Source organism: Nyctereutes procyonoides, unplaced genomic scaffold (assembly GCF_905146905.1).
Source record: "Nyctereutes procyonoides isolate TBG_1078 unplaced genomic scaffold, NYPRO_anot_genome, whole genome shotgun sequence".
Taxonomy (NCBI): Eukaryota; Metazoa; Chordata; class Mammalia; order Carnivora; family Canidae; genus Nyctereutes; species Nyctereutes procyonoides.
The window spans coordinates 10,873,322-10,894,525 of NW_026575025.1; the positions used below are offsets into that span (position 1 = coordinate 10,873,322).

Genomic DNA, 21,204 nt, shown 5'->3' on the forward strand with positions numbered 1-21,204 from the left:
AGCCAGCCCCAGATTCTTGATCCCCCCTCTCTGCTCATCTACCCTGACCTGGCCACCTGCCTCTATCTTCCACCCAAACATTCCCAGACAGAAAAAGAAAACACCAACCAAAATCAAAAATAGTGTTATTAATTCTGGTGTCTCCGAAGCACGAAAAAAAAAAAAAAAAGAAAAAAAGAAACCACCCTTCCCACATTTCAGCCCCAGGTCCAGGCCAAGGGCTGCCGCCTCTGAAGGCAGAGCGGGCCCAGGGGCCAAGTCCAGTGTCCTGGCCACGGGCTCAAAGCGGGACCAGCCCATGGATTTGGCTTTTAGGGCCTGGCTGGGAGGCTGCCTGCCTCAGTTTTGGGAGCCCAGGCCCTGGACTAGGGATGAGAGATCAGGGATCAAGGTCAGAGGTCTGGGCCACTTAGTTCTGATACTCTGGCTAAGGCAGCCAGAGGTCAGGGTTCAGATGTGGAAGCCAAAGCCACTCAGTTCTGTGGTCCAGGAGAGAGGGCCAGAGGCCGGAGATCCAAGTTACTGAATCCTGGGGCTGGGATCCAGAGGGTACCAGGCCGCTCAGTATTGATGCTCCAGCAGGGGCTGAGCGGCCGGACTCTCCCGCTCCTCAGCAGGGGCAGGCCAGTCCCCCAGGGTCCCAGTAGGTGTGCCACTTTCAGGAGCACTGCTGTCCAAGCAAGGAATGTCCTGGGCTGCTCTGGGGGGCGAGGAAGCATTGGTGCTGATATCCGGGCTGAGGCTGAGGTCTAGGGGCGCCTAGGGGAGGGGAGAGCGGTTGGTGGAAGAGCAGACCTGAGTAGCTCAGGACCCAATCCTTCCACAGAACCCTTACCTGAGATTTGGGGGTGCCTCCTTTGGGGCTCCCTGAGGCTGGTTCTGCCTCAGATCCCCCTAGCCCCTTTCGACCCCCCAGGCTCCACTTCCCACTGGGACCCTCAGAACTGAGGAGCCCAGGGCCAGGGGGCCTTGAGGGCCGGGGACCCTCCGTGGAGGCAGGGGAGGCAGGGGTTGGTCCAGGGAGCCGAGGGGGTGGCCACTGCAGCAATGGAGGGGGTCGCCCATCACCAGAGCCGCTCAGGGAAGGCCGAGGGCCGCAGCCTGGGCCCGGGGGGAGGGCCTGGTCGCCACTGCCTGTGGGAAACAGGTAAGAGGGTCAAGCTCTCAGCTAGGCTGTCCTCCTCACTCACTGGCTTAGGTTGGCCTTGCTCACTCACCTGCTGTGTTCTCAGGTGTGGGGTGTGCCAGGGTGGGGTTATTGCTGAGGGAGGTTAAGCCACCACCTCCAACACAGTCCGAGTCATCCACGTTCCCACCGCTGTTGCAGCCAGCACCACAGCCCTTATGAAGCCTGGAATGGGGGGCGGCAGGGAGGGACAGGTTGGCAGGCGGAGGGCCTAAGACTCCAGAGGCGCAAGTCTCCAGCTCTAGGACAAGCCAGCTAACATCTCTGAGCCCCAGGATCTCGTCTCTAAGAGATGTTGCCATCTCCTTTTCAGGGTCTTTTAAGAGAGGTGTCATTGACAGCTCAGAAGGCAAAAGGCCACCTCTAACTTTGGGAAAGCAGCATGAAGGTGGGTCAGCTCTAGGGCAGTGTCACCTCTCAGGACCCAGGCCTGGCTCCAGCACTTCCTCACTCTGAGCCTTAGGAGGAACCTGCTTCACCTCGCTGAGCCTCCGCTTCCCACTCCAGGACCTCAGCCCCACAGGCTCGGGGCAGCGTTCAGGGCTCACCTCTCCCAACTGCGCAGAAGCCAGCGGGCAATGGCACTCAGGCTGACTGGGCCACCCCACAGAGCCCGCAGCTGGGGGTGGCTACCGGCCAGCGAGGTGGTGAGGGGCGACACATAGATGGGGTAGCCCAACGGCTGGTCACAGGAAGAATTAATCATGTTGCGGAGTGCCTGCTTGGCATTCTGGATACTGCCACGTTCAGGGTTGCGGTTGCGCAGAAACACCAGCTCCTGCTGCTGCCCAGCCCATAGGCCACGGACACACTCACGGTTCACCTGTGGGTGGCCATGCACAAGGGTCAGGTGGGGGGGCAGTGCCTGGCAGGGGGCCAGGTGCCTGGCAGGGATGGGCCATCCGCACCTTGATGACTCGGAAGCTGAGGTGGCGCCGGTTGAGCATGATGATCTTGTACTCATCGGAGGCATCATCTAGGACGTGGCGCAGAGCCAGCAGTGAGGGTGTGTTGCTGAGGATGGCACTGCGCCAGGCCGGGTCACCCTCATGCGATATGACCAGGCGCTCCTCATTGGCGGCGATGGCATCATACAGAGCAGCCGGCTCCTCGTACTCATCTGGGGACGTGAAGTGGTCCTGGGGGGCCAATGGGAAGCTTGGTCAGTGGCCCCTGACCCGGGGAGGGCTTCATCCCCCAAATGCCCACCCTACCTGGGCACACTTCTCCCCACCTGGTGAAGCTTGAGGGCCATGCGAACCCCAGGTGCCACCACACGATGAAGCAGGTCCATGTCCGCGAAGACCCACTCGTCACGTGGGGAGGTGATGCGAAAGTCGCCCTTGAACAGGGCGTGCAGGCCGTAGAGGAAGGGCTCCAGGCTGGGGATGAGAAGCAACAGGCAAGCATGAAGGTTTCTGAGCCCTGGTTCTCCACACGGTGGTCTGAGCTGAGACCATTCTTTATGCTGGGCCTCTGTTTCTTCATCCTGATAAGGCCGGTGTCTGTCTAGGTCCCTCGTAGGGTGGTGAGGAACAGGCAAGGTCTGTAAGTGGGAGGTACCCTGCCCGAGGAGAAGAGCCACCCTGAAGGAAGGACTGAGGTGGCTCCTGGGGGCTTCTGGCCCAGAGCTCTTTGTGGAGGGGGTAGAGGGGAACACGGCCAGACCTGTGGCACTCACCTGGCCGACATGCTATGCGAAGCTGTCCCCAGGGCCCGTCGGCCCAACACACACAGGCCAAAACACAGCGTGACCAGCGGCGAGTTCCAATCTTGGTCCACGGGCTGTGGCACAAGGACCCCGTCCCCAGAGCCCAGCTCAGACCCAGGACAAGGAACCTGGGATGGGGGCCAGGGCCCAGACCAAGGGAGGCCGAAAGAGGAACCCATCCAGGGAAGGGAGGGGGGGCAGCCCCAGGGTAGTGGTGGCCAGACCTGGCTGCGCCGGGAGGCACAGTACTGGATCCACTCGAGGTGCACTGCACAGAAGGAAGGCAGTGAGAGGCCAGAGAGGCGAAGGTCATAGTCCTCATCCACACTCAGTGAGAAGGTGGGGTCCGAGTCAGCATAGCCGGGCGCCCTCACTGGCCGCAGGGCTGCCGAGATGCCCTCATGGCTAAGCCACGCCTCCAGCTTCGGTGAGCGGCTCACGTAGTAGATGATGCTCTGGGAGGAGAGGGCAGGCATCAGAGCTGGGGCCAGTGAGTGGGGTGGTGCCCTAGCCTCAGAGGATAAAGCACCAGGATGCTTCCTAAGACACCAACCTCGTGTCCCCTCTGAGTTCTCTGAGGCCACATAGGCTAGTGTGCTCCCCTCTCTGAGGCCAGAGAGGAGGAGTGAGAAAGCTACCAGGAAGCACCCTCCACCCCCTGCCTTACAGAGCATCCCCCGGAAGGTTCTGCACTGTGTAGTGCTCACCTGCTCGCTTCAGAAGATTCCCCCTGCCCCGCTTTTTTTTTTTTTAATATTTTATTTATTTATTCATGAGAGACAAAGGGAGAGAGACAGGCAGAAACACAGGCAGAGGGAGAAGCAGGCTCCACGCAGGGAGCCGGATGCAGGACTCGATCCCGGGTTTCCAAGATCACACCCCGGGCCGAAACTGGTGCTAAACCACTGAGCCACCTGGGCTGCCCAAGATCCTCCATTTGTAAGACAGACTGAGGCTTGGGAAGACAGTGGACTTGGGGTGCCTGGGTGGCTCGGTGGTTGAGCATCTGCCTTTGGCTCAGGTCATGATCCCGGGGTCCTGGGATTGAGTCCCGCATCAGGTTCCCTGCAGGGAACCTGCTTCTCCCTCTGCATGTGTCTCTGCCTCCCTGTGTGTCTCTCATAAATAAATAAATAAAAATCTAGAAAAAAAAAAAAAAAAAGACAGCAGACTTGCCTGAGGTTACTCAGCAGGGCAAACTGAGCTAGGATTGGAACCCCCAGGACCTCACCACATCATAATGCTATGGGATCCGTATCTCAGAGGCCTTGGAAGGCCAGGCGGGGGCTGCCTGCAGGCCAGTGGGCCTAAGTGCCTGAGTCACGGGTCCCTTTAGGGAGCCGAGGTGTGACAGCCACAAGGCATCCCCTAAGAAAAAAGGCAGAGGCACATATCGTGTGTCCAAAGTCAGAGGCTCTTGTACCCCTTAAAAGAATGCTAGTTGCTGAACAGGGGTTTGAGCAAATGGAGAAGAGCTTTTGGAAGGCAGACAGGATGGATGGGCAGTGCAAGGCTGGCGGCTGGCAGCCAGCAAGGTTATTAAGAGTCCATGTGCCACCCTGGGATGGAGCTGATGGGGCTGGCCCTATGCCTGGGTACAGGGTGAGAAGTCCAGGGCCGGGGAGGGTGCTACAGCTAACCACGAACAGAGGCCACCCAGGCAGCAGGAGTAGGAATGTCCAGCCGGGTAGCTCTGGTAGAGTATGCAGGCCCAAGGGGCTTCCCTGCACAGCTGCCACCCCACCCAGACACTGCCCCTGGCACCCCCAACTCATCCTTCCAAACTTCACCTGACACTCTCTCTTTGGCAGAGCATTCCCCAGGTACCCCAGACACCTCTACCCAGCTCTGACTGTGTCCAACCTTTGAGGCTGCTGGAGCCATGGAGAGTTAGCTTCCCCCAGGGGATATTAAACTTGGCAGGGGTGGAGCTCATCTCAGTCTGCCAGTCTGAGCCTGGCTGGGTGCCTGGTGTGCTACCATGAGGCTGCATTGGCCTTGAACTGGGTTTGTGGGAACAGGGTGACCTGGGTAAAAGCACTTCTCTGACAACAGGGGAGGAAGGTGGAGAGAACTGTGACCCCTGCATGACCTGAGGCTGGGAATGTCCCCATTTGGACCACACCCTCTTTCTTGGAGAAGGCAAGGGGCACAAGATTTGCAAACCCTTCCCTAGGAGTGGATGGGTAGATAGAAACAATTACAGGAATTAGAGCTTCTCTGACATGTGTCCCAGATGGGATGTCCATGGGGGTAGTAGGACAGCTGGGAGGTGCAGAAGACTGCCCTGGAGAGAACCTCAGGTGAGCAGGCTTCCCTGGGCCCCTCCAGGCCTCCCCTCCAGGCTCTGCATGGGGAGCCCCAGGGTAGATGCTAAGAGGACACAAGGGAATGTGGACAGGAGCCACCCTCACTCCACTCCCATAGTAATCCCTCTTCAAGGAGATACACTTAAGCACAGCAGAGGAGGTGACAATCCAAAAGAGGCTTCCTAGAACCCAGTCCAGGGCTTCTGCTGGACCCCACAATGCCTCACAACCCTCAACAACCCCGCAGGTTCTCAGAGCATCCGGAGTCTGATAGGGAGGCCCAGGCTTGGGTCTAAGCTTGCCTCTGCCACCTTCACCTTATCTGGGTCCTCAGGCTAATCGTTTTGTTCTCCCAGTCAGCTTCCACAGCTGAGACATCGGAACCTCTCTGGGAGGGCGTGGTGGGCTTCACCCAGCTCAGGAGGGTTGCCTGGCACAGACCTTACCCCTCGGTAGGCATCAGTGCTTGGTAGCCACTCCTATGATTATCACTTACCACTACCACTGTGAATATTATCGTCACTGTCCGCTGGATGGTCTAGAAGGCTGGCCTCAGCAGCTGCCCTTCCCAGCACCATGGATTCCCAATGAGGGGATCCATGCACAAGCTGCCCACCTACCCCCAATACTCACTGTCCAAGGTGCCTCTTCCAGGAGGGTGACAGGGAGCCCCACCTCAGACCCCATTAGAGCCACATAAGCTGCTGGGGCCCCTGAGGCCTACTGGCCAGTGGCAGGTGGCACTTTGCAGGATGCTTAAACTCTCTAAGGCTCCTGTTTCCCTTGGGAAAAATGGGCTCCCTACCATCCTGAAGATGACACTCAGGATGCTCCCAGTCAGTGAGTGCTAATTAGCAGGGACTCTGCTGCCCAGCCACCCGCCAGTCATACCTTGACATAGTAAGTGATGAGGATCTTGCGGAGATCAAACACCTGCAGCATGGAGGCAGCATTATTGTCGCTGATGCTGTAGCCTTCCAGCACGTACTTGCTGGCTGTCACCTCCCAGGCCAGCCAACGCTGCCCAAAGGCGGCATTGAAGGACAGAACCCGAGGCAGGTGGCCAGGCTCACAGCAGCAGCAGCCCTCATCCTCCTCCACGCCCTCTGTGATGGCCTCTACCTCACGCTGCTGGCAGTACGTACCTGGAGGCAGGGAACGGCCAGTCAGGGGGCTGCCAGGACCTCCCTGCCTGCCTTCTCCCTCACAAGCACCCAGGCCTTCACCGTTCCCTGCCTGGGGATGCCATGTGAGTAATCGCTAAATGCGGGGGTCAACAAATGAACCCTTTTCCTCCTGACTCCCAGAGGCCACGGTGAAGACTGCAGTTCAGAGAGGAGTGAGCGGTGCCTCGAGCCGTTCTGTACCCTCAGGACCCTCTTCTGAAACTGGCATCTGACACATACATCTTCCTGAGGGCAAGGAGCTAGCCCATTTACCAGGGGCTATACATGCCGCCCAGCCTGAGCCAAGCCCAAGAAAAGAGAGCAGGCAGGGGGAGCCATGGGAGAACCCAGAACTGCAGGCCCGAGCTTCCACCAAAGCCACCCACTCGGGCCAGTGGACCCAGAGTCAGGGCAGGGATACAGTGTGGCCACAGGAGACCCTGCCACCTCACCACTCATCCTATGAACCCCAGGCCTAGGGAGGAAGGATGCTCTGCTCCAAGTCACTCTGCAAACCAGGGCAGGGCTGGACTAGAATCCAGCATCTGGCCCAGGCCCCACAGCTTACCCCGGAACTCAAGGCCACGCAGCTGGAAGGTGACAAGGCCATTGCCGACCTCAATGAGGTGCACCAGGGCGTTGAGGTAGTCAGAGGCCAGGACGAAGCAGTCGCCGGGGCCGTAGTTGCCCCAGCGGCCCAGCACCAGGTCCCCACACAGTGTGTGCTGCAGTGAGCGTGTCAAGTGCTCATAGAAGATGGAGTTGAGGTTGTTGTCGTCAGCGCCTGAGACCCAAGACAGACAGACAAATGGACAAAATGACAAATAAGCGAGGCCCCCTCCCCAGGGAGGCGCCGCCCGAAAGTCCCCTGGATGGCCGAGTACACACCGGGGTTCCGATCCAGCTGTGTGACCAGGCGGGTGTTGGAATGATCCACACGTTTAGTGCTGTTCAGACAGAATGACAATACAGTTGGCCAACAGGGTGAGGCTGCCAGGGTTCAGATGATGATCCTGCCAGCCCACCACCATATCCTCATAGCCCACACCCCTGTTCTCAGGGCAGATGCCATGACAGTCCCATTTCACAGGAGGCTGAGGCTCCAGGACATGAGGGGACTCCCTCAGGAGCACCCAGCCAGGAAGCCCAGGGTGTGAGACCAAGGCTTGGCCCAACTCAGGTTCTGCCCTCATCAGATCAGTCACCTGAAGCCCACTGTGCTTAAGCACTTGCAACCCTGCTGTGCCCTGTCTCTGCACCCCACCTGGCCTGGGCTCCAAGCTCCCTTTCCTTCCAAGGCCCCTGTGGGTGATCCGCCTGGTCCCTCCAGACTCACTTGTAGTCACGCTCCCAGAACTTGAGGGGCCGAGCATAGGACATGATGAAGACAGCGCTGCCCAGCAGGGGGTTGAGCGGTGTGGAGAAGAGTGCGGAGAGCAGAGCTTGAACAAACAGCATGGCCGAGTCTGGGCACAAGTCAAGGAGGCAGCGGGCATATGGACCCACCCTGGCCTCCCTCACCACCCCACCCCGTGCCCCCCATCAACCCATCCCACACTCCCTCATCCAGTCCCCCTCCCCACACTCCCCCAGCCAGGCGGCGGGCAGCAGGCCGGCAGGCTGGGTACGTGGCACGGCAAAGGGCTGGGCAAAAGCGTGGAAAGCTGAGCCCCAGGTGATCTGCCAGGGCGCGATGTAGGTCAGCACGAAACGTAGCTTGTACAGCAGGTCCCACAGCTGGCAGAGTCAGAGGAGGTAAAAGTAGACAATACGCAGGTCACACAGAGGTGCAGTTGGCCAAGGACCCATTCAGAGCCTCCACTACCCCAGTGGCTGCCACATGGGAGTCAAGCTCAAGCTCACGCCCAGCCCTTTCTCTCTGGACCTGGCTCAAAGCACCTGTTCCTGTTAGCAAACCCTCTAAGGGAGCATTAGCCATCTATTTGCAGGACCACCCTGTAAGCTTCCTATTCTTGCCCCATTTCACAGATGAGAAACTTCAGAAAAAGCAGAACAGGACAATGACTTGCTCAAGCTATCAGTCAGTGATGAGGCTGGGCTTCCACCATGATGCTGAAAGTCGAGACAAGCCCTGCCCTCAGAGGGGGACACAGTTTGGATCACTACCGTCTGGAACCAGACCAGAAAACCGGACTGGGACGCCCACGTAGAAGAGAAAAAGGCTCAGGGCTTTGACGGGATCCCACTGTAGGCAACCCTACAGGCCTTCCAGACAGTGCCAGGGAATGGTTCTTTGTTCAGTGATCTCCCTCAACCCCAGATCAGGGCACCCCACAGCCTGGCAGATTCAGGGAGCCCCACCCCATACCCCGATCCATCCAGGCCCCAGGGGCTTGTGAAACACTGCTCTTAACTGCTCCCCAGGGCTGTGGCTGGGAGAGGGGCAGAGCTCAGAGGCTGGTTCCCAAAGAACAAGGACAAGTCCTCACCATCTAGTAACTGCTTAAGAGGAAGATGAGAACAGGCAGTAAAGTCAGAAAGACCTGCTCACCAGTTCTCTAGGGAACCCGAAGCAAGTCACTTTAGCTCTGTAAACCACAGGCTTCCTCTGTGTCCCTCGGGAACCTGGGGCTGATGTGGAGCTGCAGGCCCCTGGGGAAGTTCTCCCCACCAGCAAGGCAGAAAAGTCCTGCTCTCCCGTACAGCCCAGAGCCTGCAACTCGACCACCAACTCACCTTGCTGCAGAGCAGGGACATGAGGAAATAGTCAAGCAAAAAGCCCTGGGAGAGGCGCGGGTAGTCAAAGTGGAATAGCAGGACAGTGAAGGCCAAGGTCAGGTACTGCTGGGGTGGGCAGCAGAAGGCCGAGCGCAACAGCTTCAGCCCAGCCACAGTCATCAGCAGTGCCCGGCAGCTATGGGTGAGGAACAGACATTGTGTGCCAAGTGGGACTCAGGGGGTAGAGGGGGTGGGTGCCCATCCCTCCCGAATCCTGGACTGGGCTCTGCTGGGCTGGGCCCTACTCTCGGGGGGCCAGGGACTCTCGGTCATCACTGTTTTAAGACCCATCTGGGAGACACATGTTTTCAAACAGAAGGGTATCAGGATCTAGAGCATTGTGATAGCTTGCTGGGCAACTGAGGCAGGTTGCATTCCCTCCATGGGCTTCAGTGTCCCACGGGCCCCTGGGAATGTGGACAGTGAGATGGTGGGGGGTGGGGCAGTCCTTACGAGAGGCAGAACTTGTCTGGGTGGCTGACAACAGTGTGGGCATCCACCGTGAGAGCGTTGAGCACCACGGCAGGGTAGATAAGATACTTCTCAATGCACTGAAGGCTGGCATAGAGCTTCTCAAACCACATCACCTGGGCAGCACCTGCAACAGAAGGCAGGACTGTTGGTCCTCCACATCCCCCTCTCCCTGCAGGGTCAGGTCAGGTGCCCTCCTGAAGAGAACCTGGAGGGAGGGCGAAATGTAAGATGTGGCTCTCCAGGTTCCCAGAGAATTTGTGGCAGCTCAAATGAGGGTGATGAGGCCTGGGCAAGGCGTGTCAGGGTCTTCGGGTACATGCTTTGCCTGCTCTGCAGTCTATAAAAACAAACCTAAGGAGGATGTCCTAGATGCCCACTGGAGCCAAGGCAGGCTAGGTAAGGCCCACATCTTCAGAGACCCAGGTCACTGGCACCTGGCTTGAGCTGACTGTGGGAATGCACACACCAAATGAAAACCAGCCAGGGAGATCTAGTCTATCAACAACCAGTTGATAATTCTGGACAACAGATCCCTACAGGGCCCTTGGAATTGTACATCCTCCATCTCCCCACAGAAAGCAAGATGGGCAGAGAAAGGGCAGGGTGGGCAGGGTGGAAGCGAAGCAGGGGCCCAGCCAAGGCACAGCAGGCATGAGGAGAGGACAGGGACAGGGCTGCGAAGGGGCCCCGCAAGGACAGCGCCCTGGACAGAACCACGTGGACAGGGCAGTGTGGGCAGAGGCTGCCCCCTGCTGGCACTCTCAGCCAAGAGAAGGCTGCCCTCTCACCAGGCTGCAGGTCCTGCAGGAAATCAGAGCAGCAGGGGTGCAGGGGCCCCAGTCCCAGGGCAGGGACTCACCTCGAACTTCATACTGGCTGTACTCCGATGGCTTCAGCACAGGCTGTGACAGGCAGAACCAGGGCAGCTGTTTGCGGAGCTGCGGCAGCAGGTAATGTGTGAAGAAGCCCACAGCCCCGGCCAGAGCATACAGCACGAAGCCCAGCACTGACTGCAGGGGAGAGGCCAGAGGCTCAGCTTAGAGGAGCGGGGCAAGAAGCCCATGGGGCCTGGGCACAGGCCAGGAGGGGGTGGAGAGGAATATGAAGCCGTGGGTGCCCAGGGCCCTCAGGTGGAGTGGGCTCCTGTGAAGACTGAGGGGGCAATGGGGGCGGGGGGGCACACGCACCTTCAGGGCAATGAAGACAGTGCTGGCACTGATGGCAAAAGTGAGCACAGCAATCACCACACACATCACCAGGTCAGAGTGCAGGACCTCACGCTGCAAGGCCAGGAAAGACTAGCTTGGGTGCCCACCACCCAGGAGCCAACCACACACTATTAGCCCTCTGCCCCGAGAGTAGAACCCCACACTCCAGGCTCTCACCACCGACTGGCGCATCTTGTCTGGCAGTGGGTCTGGGGGCTCAGCCCGAGCAGTCTCTAAGCTCCGCTCCTCCAGCTCAGGGAAGAGCTTGCTCCGGATCAGAGACCTGGGTTGGGTGAGAAAAGGCAGGAGCCCAGAGTCTGCGGAGGCCATTCTTCCTCCCACAGATTCCAGGGTCAGTTGGTGACAGGCACATGCACAGGACCACCCCTCCAACCCTTGCCATGCACAGACACTCACACAAACACACACATGCGCACGGACAGGCACATGCAGGCACCCACCAGAGCACAGTGGGGTCACTGCTCTGACGGCTCAGGTGGTAGGACAGTGCCACCAGGAGGCCACAGAAGACCGAGAAGAGGACAGGGACGTGCTGCTCCGGCCAAGGAGTCTGGGGAGAGAACCCATGCTGGTCAAGGGAGGCAAGGGTAAGCGTGGCGGTAGGGGGATCCCCCCATGGGAGAAGCCACTGCTGAGCCCACTTCGCAGCCCTATCCCACCCCACCCCCCAGGTCTCAGCATGCCCCCCCACCCCATAGATCATCCCTACCTTGATGGCCCCAAGGCAGAAACCATAGAGCAGGGCAGCAGCCAGGAGGCTGCGAGAGAGGCTGAAGACCGCAGTGAGTGGACTGGTGGCGGCTGTGAGGGGAGAAACAGCAGGTAAAGCCTAACTTCCATCTGCTGGCTCCTCACCTCACCCCCACCCCACTGCCCCTCGATTCCCACAAGCTAACCTCCCTGCAACCCATCCCCAGCCCATTCTTCTCTGGTCCCCAAGCCTTGAGAAGCCTTCAGATCTTCTGGCATTCTTGGGTTTAAACCATTGCTTGGGGAGGGGGCAAGATGGGCTCTTGAAATCCACAGTATAAACAGAGAAGAGGGATCAGCAAAAGGCTGGAGCCACATACCTAAACCACAGCGCTTCCTGGACCTCACGCTGCCCCCCACAACCCCCAAGCCACCTATGGGCCCCATACCTGTACCCCCGAAGCCGTGCATATCTATCTGCTCCAGCAGGTACATGAGGCAGGTGTTGACCTGGGGCAGGAGGCCCAGGAGGAAGACGAACGGGAAGCACAAGGTGAATACTGGCAGGGAGGGAAAGCAAAGGCCTAGTCGGTCAGCCCGCAGGCCACCCCCTGGCTCACCCTTGGGACTTCACTCCCCTGGGCCACCTCAACGTGGCCCAGTCTCACCAGTGGCCACGTCCCGGGCACAGAAGAAGAAGGAGGCGGAGAAGAGTGTGAGGCCATACAGGGAGACGGGTGGGAAGGGCTGAGCTGAGCCCAGGGCGTCCAGTAGCCAGATGAGCAGACAGCAGATGCAGAAGTAGACAGGCCGGCTATATGCGATCACCCAGTTGTGGCCCTGGGAAGTGGGACTGTGAGAAGCCAGATCTCCCCAGCTGACCAACCCACACACACGTACACACACACACATGCACGCACGCACATGCTAATGCATGCTCGTGTACCCTGCCCATGGCCCTGGATCCAAGACAGAAAGCTTGGCAGGGTGAGGGCCACAGGACTGAGGATCTGAGGCCACAGGGGCAGTCCTCCCAGGACCCTCCAAGCCTATCTCAGCCCCCTGCCTGAGCCTCCTGGGTAAAGGCACAGGTACTCACATGCATGGGAGATGCCGCATCAGGCTGGACACTCTGGAAGAGACAGGAGCTACATTGGCAACAAGAGCCAGAGCCCAAGAGAGGGTCAGAGACCCCCAGACTGCTTAGTTCTACCATTGGGACTGTCAGGAGTGACCAGGGCAGGAACCTAAACCATCCTGAGCCTCAGTTCTCTCATTAGAAAGATGGGGGGCTGATTACAGGGGCTTTTAAGCACCTTATCTGCTTTCTAACTCACACTCCTCAAAACAGGTTGTGGGAACGGAGACGTCTGGAAAGAGGTGGGTGGGGGAAAGAAAGCCAAGGAATAAAGCCTGACCTTCAGCAGGGAATACTGGCAGGAGGCAATGACCAAACAGAACTGGAAGACCCAGATATCCGTGAAGAAGCCCTTGAGCAGCAACAGGTAGCCCAGGAAGGCAACAAGGCTGCTGAGGCCGACGCCAAGTATGTTCTCCACCAGCCCCCGAGTCCTGGAGAGACAGCAGGGTCAGGGTACACCCATCACCTTCCTGGCTAATGGGGCAAAAGCAGGTTGGGTGGGGAGGACAAGACCCAACCACAAGGACCCACATCTGAGCCTGTGCCCACACCACCCCTCATCCTCTAAATATCTGAACCTATATACCTTTTAGGGACAGGGCCAGGCCGTACCTGTTCAGGAAGCTGCCCCATTGCTACCCTGCATACCAATCTTTGCCCCTTCTAGACTCTAAAGGCTCCAAGCACCACCACCCTGGGGTTTGCCTGGCTCCAGCTAATGTGTGCCCCATTAAGCATGCCCAACAAACACTGTGCCAGGGAGGAAATCCAGAGTGTGGGAAGCCAGGAGCCAGGCTCAAGGCCCAAGTCATCCACATAGACAACAAAAGTCATCTGACTTCTGATCGGACTTCCCCAGCCTCAGTTACCCCATAAGAAATGGGGAGATTGAGACAAAGCGTTCGCTAGTTTTTTTAGACCATAAAACTCAACTTTGTCAAATCTAACTCAGAAGCAAATAAAAGCAAGAGACTAGATGAGAATCGTTTGTTTTGAGCAGAACTTTTGGACAGGGGGATGCCTGGGTGGCTCAGTGGTTAAGTGTCAGCCTTTGGCTCAGGTCGTGATCCCGGGGTCCTGAGATTGAGTCCCGCATTGGGCTCCCCACAAGTAGCCTGCTTCTCCCTCTAGCTATGTCCCTGACTCCCTCTCTGTGTCTCTCGTGAATAAATAAATAAACCTCCTTAAAAAAAAAAAAAAAAAAAAAAAAAAGGAAACACATACACAAAAAGAAACTTTTGAACAAGGAATAACCACAGCAGCCCCCATTCGGCCACCTCTTTTCACCCCAGAGGAACCTAGTAAAACCCCACTGCAGACCCCACCCCTCAATGTACCTTCAGTGACCCCCGGCAGTTAGGTTCTCTAATGCAATGATGGCTTCCACACGTTTAGAGGGTCCAGAAGGCCAGAGGCCAGGGACTGGGGGCCAGGCAGGCAGGCACTCACCGGTCCAGCAGGGCCAGGAGGGCCAGCCGCTCATAGCGCACAGATGTCCAGCGGCCAGGAAGAAGCCAGTACTTGTAGCTGTGCTGGGCGCGGGGCGGTGCCTCCTCCATCAGCGTCTGCTCCTGGGATTCGTGCAGGGAGTCCTGGTCCAGCAGGTCAAGCTGCGGTCCCCATACCGCAGCCATCAGCCCCTCGCCCCCCAACCTGGCCCATCGCCACCATTCCCCTTCCCAGGGCCCGCTGGCTCATCAGCCATTGCCTTGGGCACAGGAAGTCCCCGCCATCTAGTGGCCCTATGGCCTATCCTGATCTTCCACCACAAAGGCATGCTCCTTCCTTTCTCCAGGTCCCCAAGACACGGCTCAATGGCAGCTGGGGCTGCTAGGGTTGCTGAGGGCCAGAGTCGCCAGTGCCTGTGCCTGTTCTCGCTGCTCGGGTACCCTCTCCTGCCTCTTTCTGGGCTCAGTGAAATCCACCCTGTCCTTTGGGACCTGGTACAAATGCTACCGTCCTCCCGGACAGAGCATCAAGGTCACTCTGACCACTCTACCGCAGAGCACACAAAGTACCAGCCCTGACGACAGGCCCGCTGATGGCTATGCTATGAGGCCCGAGACAAACTACTCGATCTCTGGGAATTTCTTGTGTCCTTCATTCAGTAAATACTTAGAGGGCAAGCTATGGGCCTGGCCCTGTGCCCAGCCTTGGGGATACCATGCAGAACCAAAGTTGCACAGCCCCGCCTATGGATGTGGCAATCAGCTCTATCAGGACCATGGTGGCTACCCTGTGTGACAATTAGGGACAATAAGTGCCTCAGTAAGGGAGACATGGGGCTTCCAGACACTGCATGTGCTCTATGACCCTAAGCATTAGATGTGTGGGTACCTCTTTTACAACTGTTCTTCAAGTCCCGAGTCTGTGTTTTACATGTCCTTAATGCTTCTGCTATTACTACACTGACCATGTGAATTATTGTCCAAACTGGGACACTTCCAGGAGTGAAATGGGAGGGTATGGTAACAAGCACAGACAGAGTACCCCAAGCCGTGCCATGAGCCTGGGCCCAGCCCAGTAAGCTGACCAGTCTCTTCTGCAGGTTTCACTGCAGATACCCACTGCCCCCTCTACCTATGGGACCCTCCAGAATAAAGATACTCTAGACACGCTTATCTGATAAGCAAACGAACAACTCCTTGAATCACAGAGATCCAGAGCCTGCACACCCAGTGCCAGCTGTCAAAGGTAAGGACAGACACCTAGGGCCCCCTAGAGCCCTCACTCGAGTGGCCAGTCCCCCTGGGTGCCTGGGCAACTGCTCTGCGACCTGCTCCCCTGCTGCTGCCCCTCCTGCAGGTCCTTCCCTGACCATTGGCTCCTCACCTCTGGGATCTCCAGGGGCACGCGGCGCACCTGCATGCCCTGCAGAACCACAGGCCTTGGCTGCAACAGGTTCAGGCTGCCCGCTGCCTCAGGGACATCAGCCGAGTGGAAGCTGGAGGAATGTGAGTGGCGGTCCCTGTGGGAACAGCAGCCATGAAGACTGGGGCCACTGGAGAGCCCTGGGACAGCGGTGGGATTAAGGCCACAGCCAGGCCGTACCTGGGGGCCTCAGGGGGCTGCTCAGATACCCAAAAGGAGGATCTGGAGAAAGCAAGTGGCAGAAGTGCCTCCCTCCCAGGCCCTGGGCTTCCTGGAAGCCTCCTGCCTAGAAAGGTCATGTTCCTACAGTGTCAAAGGATCCCTGTAAGCCTGGCCTTTGCTGCTCCCCACTCCCTTCTAGAAGTTCTGAGCTGCCCCTGCGAAGAAAGAGAAAATCCCCAGAAATGGCAACCTACCAGACTGCTGGCCAGGAGAGCCTAGGACTGGGGACTCACCACGCTCCGTTGGCTGCCTGCTCCCCCTGCTGCCCCACAGGGTTCTCATAGCCGCCTCCAGCTAGGCCAAAGGTGTAGGAACGCCGCACGCCTGGGCCAGGGGTGTGGGACACAAGGCAGCACGTCAGGGACAGGAGCCCTGGACCTGACCCAAGTGGACCATCTGATGAGGAAGAACCCCATCCCCTGGTCCCCTGCATGACAGCCCAGCCCCTAGGGACCACAAGCTGGAGCAGAGCAGGCCTGTGGGTCAGCCTGCCCTGGGTTTGGGTCCCTGTTCTGCCATTTGCTCAACTATCACTTCAGGTTGTGCCTCAGCTTCCACAGAAGCAGAGCAGGGATAACGAGACCACCCACGTCTACCTGCAAGTGTGACAGCAGGCAGCACAAGTAAAGTGGTCGCTACAGACCAGAAAGGGTGCTAAGTACCCAATAGAGCGAGTACTACCACTGGGAAGACAAAGACGTGCAGCAGAAAGGGGCGGGGGGTGGGGAATGCTGGGATCAGGGGCTTGGCCACAGGACTCAGAGAGGGGCTCACCGCTTTCGTCGTAGAAGTAGTGCACAGCACCCTCAGACGTGTCATCGAAGGTACAGGCTTCGTGCACGGTGGCACCGGCCCGTGTGAGCAGCAGCGAGGAGGCGAAGTGCAGGGCAGAGGGCAGTGTCAGCGCCCGGGAGTGAGAGGCAGCCCGGCCACGCTGAGCCTCCTGCAGGCTGCTGAGGAGGGGTCAGCACTTAAGTCAGCGCCACTCAGAGCCACTGGCCCCCACTGCCCCTCTGACCAACCAGTAGGTGCTCACCTGGGCGGGGAACCCATGACAGAGGCTGGAGGAGTAGGGTTGCTGCCTGCATTGTGGCGTCTGCGAATGGCCTGAGTCCGCCACACACTGCTTGTGCGGTCCCGTTTGCCAGGCTCCTCAGCTGCTGCCCAGAGAGAGGTCCCATGCGTAAGCCAGAGAGACTTGGACACAGCCTTGGACATGGCTGGGGCGAGGGAGGGCAGGAGGGGGATAGCTGCTCCTGCACGGAGCTAAAGGTCAGGCCTAATCCAACTGTGACCTGCCTCTGGGGCCTAGCCAGGTCACTTAACCACTCATGACTCAGTTTCCACATTTGGAAATAAGGACAAGATCTTCCCCTGCCCTGCTGACAGCCCAGGAGAATGAATGTGGATGCTGAGAGTTGTCGATGGGTAGGTGCTTTGTGCAAACTACAGGACCTGGAGCCGAGTGTCTGAGGTCTCCCAGCCCTGCTTATCTGAGGGGTTCGGCAGGTGTCACTCAACCACTCAGTCCACATCCACCTGCTGCCTGAGACAGAGGCTAAGATGACTCTGACTGGCTCCACTCCAGCGCAGCCCTTGTCCAAACCCAAGCCCAAACCTAGCTCGCCTCCCCACCCCCACCCCCCAGCACAGCAGGCACTCACCTCCCCCCACAGCACCTTCCTCTTGCAGCTCCCCCCGCCAGCCGGGTTGGTTGGCAGCAGGTCCCCTGTGGACCTCAGCAGGCAGCAGAGCAGGCTCAACAGAAGCCAGCTCCACCCCCGCCTGGGCCTCCAGCTCTGCCTTGGAGCCAGCCAGGGGGGCCCTCAGGACATCACCCCCTGCCCCATCCATGCTCAGCACACGGGCATGTGTTTTGGCGCTGGCGGTACTAGGCGTCCGCTGGGTCCCATAGGGCCGCTTGGGGGGTACAGCAGTCCCCTCCTCAGCCCCATGAGGGGCCCGTCGCTTCCGGGGTCCCCCTGCCGCACCACGGGAACTCTCAGGGGAATAACAGGAAGTAGAAGAAGAACTGTCAGTACTGTAGCGGCGCTGAGATCGGAGGCTAGAAGCTGGGCTCAGTTCACTGCCCTCGCTGGTGTCTTCATCCTCAAAGAAGCCCCCACTTTCAAGCAGGGGCCGCCGAGGCGCACGGCCAGGAGGAGAGTGTCTTCGCATGGGTGGTCGCCGTTTGGTGGGCCGCAGCAAGGCCAAGTCCTTGGGCCGCACAACCAGGAGTGGCTCAGCTGGGCCCGGTGGTGTCCCTGCTCCTATGACTGTATCAAAGGAACGCAGCGTGTCATCTGAGGGGACTCCAGCATCTGGCGACGCAGGCAGCTCAGCCTCCGAGGGTGGGTCTGTGTCGCTACCCTCCGGGGCTTGCCCACCGGGAGGGCTGTCCAGGTGGGTTGAGTTGGTCTTCTCACTCTTGAAGCTGCTCAACGTCTCCCTGTCAGTGCCACTGAAGCAGGAATCTGAGGAGCCTGCTTTCTGGGGCGTGGGCTCACCCGAGCCCCGCCGGTCCAGGGGCTGGTAGCCGCCTGCTCCCCGGCGCTGTTCCCGTCGACTGCTGGTCCTCACCAGGGCCCGCTCAGGCCGGGTCAGGGTCAGGAAGCTCTTGCTCAGCTCCTGGCTGAGGCTCCCCTTCAGAAGGGGGCTCATGGGAGTGTCGGCCACACTGCTCCCACTCCAGGGGGCTCCATCCCCAGCCAAGGGAGAACGTTCTGAAGAGTCTGTGCTGGGGAGAGAGGGGTCTGGGGCAGCCCCCGGGGGTGTCTGGGGAAGGTCTCCAACTATCAGAAAAAAGGAAGACAAAATGAGGGGAGGGCATGCTGCAAAAGGAACCAGCTGCTGCAGGGGTCCTGTGGCCAGGCCACAGGATAAGGTAGGCTACAGGATGGGGCAGATGGGGCAGGACAATGAGAAAGCCCCATCCTAAAGGACAAAGAGAGCTCCAGAGAAGCAAAAGTTGAGGTGACTCAAAGACCAGATAGCTAGTCCTCCCCCTAAGCCCCTACCACGTCACCCCCACTCACTCAGTTTCTCCTGTGAGCTTAGCTTCAGCATCTCTCGATCCGCTGAGGTCACGATCACATTATTGCTGCCCTGCTCTCGCACCAGCTCCTTGATGTCTGCAACCACGGCCCCACAGGTGTCAGCAGGACTTCGAGGCATCGCTGTGCCATCTCATTCCACACCGCCAAATTCAGACCTGAGCAGCAGCCACCTACCTCTGAGGGGCCCAGAGTCCTCCATCCGGGGCAGCAGCTCCTGAGCAAAGAGAAAAATGAAGGAACAAAAAGAGTAAGAAGTAGACTCAGGACATACCCCAATGGGTATGGGCTCCCAGGAGAGGAGTGGGACAGGGGTAGGGACCACTCACCGAGACCTGGTTGAAGCCAAACACAGAATGCTGGGAGCTACAGCGTACCGGGGGTGTGGAACTCACTTTCCGAAACACTGTCATTTCCACTCCAGGGTCCCTAGCAGTGGAGAAAAGCATCAGCTTTCAGCTAACCTCCTGCCCCTTTATACTATACTTCCTCCACTACCCCAGCACTCCTTTCTTCTCAGAGGTCCACTCACAAGTCTGGGGCTGACCACAGAACAAGTGCTCACCTGCTCATGGAGCCAATGTCCCTAAGGCCCCAGTGCTTAAGCCCAGGCACTAAGCACCCTTAATTCCCAACACAGCCCCTCCGAGACTCACCTGGGCAGACTGCTGTCCCCCTGTGCAGGCTCCTCCTCTGGCTCCCCCATGGTAGAGTTACGCTTCTCCACAATCTCGCCCTGATCGAACATAGCGTGTAACCGATAGTTCACAGTCTTGATGGTAGTGAAGATGACAGCCACCACGAGGCAGTACACGCAGGCCACCATCAAGCTGGGGGGCAGGACCTGGAGGTGGCAACAAGTCAGGTTCCCACTCACGCAGCCCTGTCCCTATGGGGTAGACCTACCACCAAAATCATAGCTAGCGTTCACAAGAGTTCATCACCCATCCCTCGGAACTGCTACAAAGACCCTCCTCAGGGAACTCTGTCCTCTTATTGAAGAGAAATTAAGTGAGAGACTCAAGGTCACTCAGCCCAGGAAAGGAATAATTTGGCCACTTCTCCATATACCCCCAAACTCTGCAGGGAGTCCTCTGTCTCCACACCCCACGCGCCCAAGGCATATCCCCAAATCCCTGCCAGCTTGGCACCCCTCCGTGACATCTGCCCTCCCTTTTCCCAGAGGGAGTTACAGGTGGCGGGAGCATCTCACCATGTACAGCAAGAAGGGAAAGGTGAGCAGGAAGATCCAGACATAAAGGTGGAAGCAGTTGGAGAAGGTGCTCTGGTGCGGGTCGAAGAACCAACCGCCGGTGAGCGAGGCCCACACCCCCTGGCGCAGGATCTGCAATACCTGCGACCCCATGGCCCCGCCGCTGCTGCGCGCGCCCCCCTCCCGGGACCCTCATGGGGGCGGCCGCCGGCCCACGCCCCACCTGGCGCCCGAGGGCCCCGGGGCCCGGCCTCGCGCTCACGCCATGGCCTCCCACAGCCGGAGAGAGGGGTCGGCTGGGCGAGGGGGCGGGCAGGGGGCGGGGCCGACCCGGGCAGTCAGCGGTGCGAGGCCGGGACGCGGGGGTGGAGCCTCATCAGGGGCGGGGTCCAGGCCCCCCCCCCTGGCCCAGAACTGCTCCGAGAGGCCGAGCCGGCAGACAGGCGCGGGGCACGGGCCAGACCCTCGTCGGCGGCATCCAGAGATGGGCGTGGGGTGGGTGCTCCGGGGATGCAGGCGACGGCTCCCTCGGCTCCGGCCCGGGGAGAGCCCCGGGACCCTGAGGTCCACTTCCGGGGTTACAGGTCACTCGCTTCGGTCTCCGCGATCGCCCGGCTACTGCGGGACCCGGCCCAAAGGGGAGGCCGGAAGGAGCAGCGAGCCGCCAGCCAGCAGTGGCGCATGCGCCCGACCGGCCTAGTTGGGACCCGGAAAAGGAAAACTTGAAGGCATGAAACCTGACGCACGCGCAGGAAGGTTGTGGAGCGCTAAGACGCGGGGGAGCCCTTTGGGCGTGCGCGGAGTCCAGGCCTAAAAGAGCTCCAAAAGTGGTAGCGCTAGGGCGCATGCGCACACCTAGGCGTTGTCAACCCAGCAGACACCCCTGGGCGGAACCGAAGGGATAGATGAGTGGCCACTGAGTAATGGCGGGATTAATTGGCACAAAACTCTCTCAGTGAGTTACAGGAGGCGGAGCAAAAAAAGGCGTGGACTTCTCGGGGCTACTGCGATAGTTGTGCACCCCCAAGGCACGCCCCTCTCGGTCCGCCCCTTTCAGTGTAGGACCGCATACCCGCACTCTCGCCCCAAGCAGCCTCTACTTCCGGGTCAGAGCTCAGACTTAGCGGGTAGAGAGCTACCCTCCAGAACAGGCATGAATAATAGAAATAGGATAGCGTCGCTTTTCTTAAAGTGACAGGC

The 21,204-nt window shown here is 59.0% G+C and overlaps 1 protein-coding gene across 5 annotated transcripts; it reads right to left on the bottom strand.

Annotated features, from left to right (window-relative positions):
* Nucleotides 1-108: 108 nt before the first annotated feature.
* On the bottom strand, nt 109-20,992 carry PCNX3 (pecanex 3). 5 transcript variants are annotated; one of them, XM_055313484.1, is made up of 35 exons: nt 20,005-20,992; nt 19,448-19,635; nt 19,121-19,220; nt 18,969-19,008; nt 18,774-18,869; nt 17,403-18,530; nt 16,775-16,898; nt 16,513-16,688; nt 15,972-16,062; nt 15,478-15,613; nt 14,095-14,255; nt 12,923-13,076; nt 12,604-12,636; nt 12,173-12,344; nt 11,954-12,064; nt 11,524-11,615; nt 11,255-11,364; nt 10,971-11,076; nt 10,773-10,865; nt 10,445-10,595; nt 9,565-9,709; nt 9,070-9,247; nt 8,001-8,109; nt 7,709-7,838; nt 7,261-7,319; nt 6,941-7,156; nt 6,098-6,351; nt 3,122-3,352; nt 2,868-2,971; nt 2,421-2,568; nt 2,095-2,325; nt 1,735-2,009; nt 1,218-1,351; nt 836-1,134; nt 109-759 (listed from the first exon to the last, which is right to left on the bottom strand). In XM_055313484.1, the coding sequence occupies exons 1-35, from the start codon at nt 20,155-20,157 to the stop codon at nt 562-564; spliced, it is 6,126 nt and encodes a 2,041-aa protein (XP_055169459.1). In that variant the 5' UTR covers nt 20,158-20,992; the 3' UTR covers nt 109-561. The 5 variants fall into 5 exon arrangements, with proteins under 5 accessions (XP_055169459.1, XP_055169468.1, XP_055169451.1 ...); XM_055313493.1 differs by having other exon boundaries at nt 14,095-14,237; nt 16,513-16,691; XM_055313476.1 differs by having other exon boundaries at nt 16,513-16,691; nt 16,775-16,895; nt 20,005-20,991.
* Between the last annotated feature and the right edge of the window lie 212 nt (nt 20,993-21,204).

Bases quoted from the DNA above. Each gene is read 5' to 3' on its own strand.
- PCNX3 (XM_055313466.1), bottom strand. From the start codon at position 20,157: ATGGGGTCGCAGGTATTGCAGATCCTGCGCCAGGGGGTGTGGGCCTCG. The intron at 9,710-10,444 runs GTGAGTCCCTGC...CTTCTGTTGCAG, and splicing joins CAGCCAGTATGAAGTTCGAG to GTGCTGCCCAGGTGATGTGG. The intron at 9,248-9,564 runs GTAAGGACTGCC...CCTCACCCATAG, and splicing joins CCAGACAAGTTCTGCCTCTC to CTGCCGGGCACTGCTGATGA.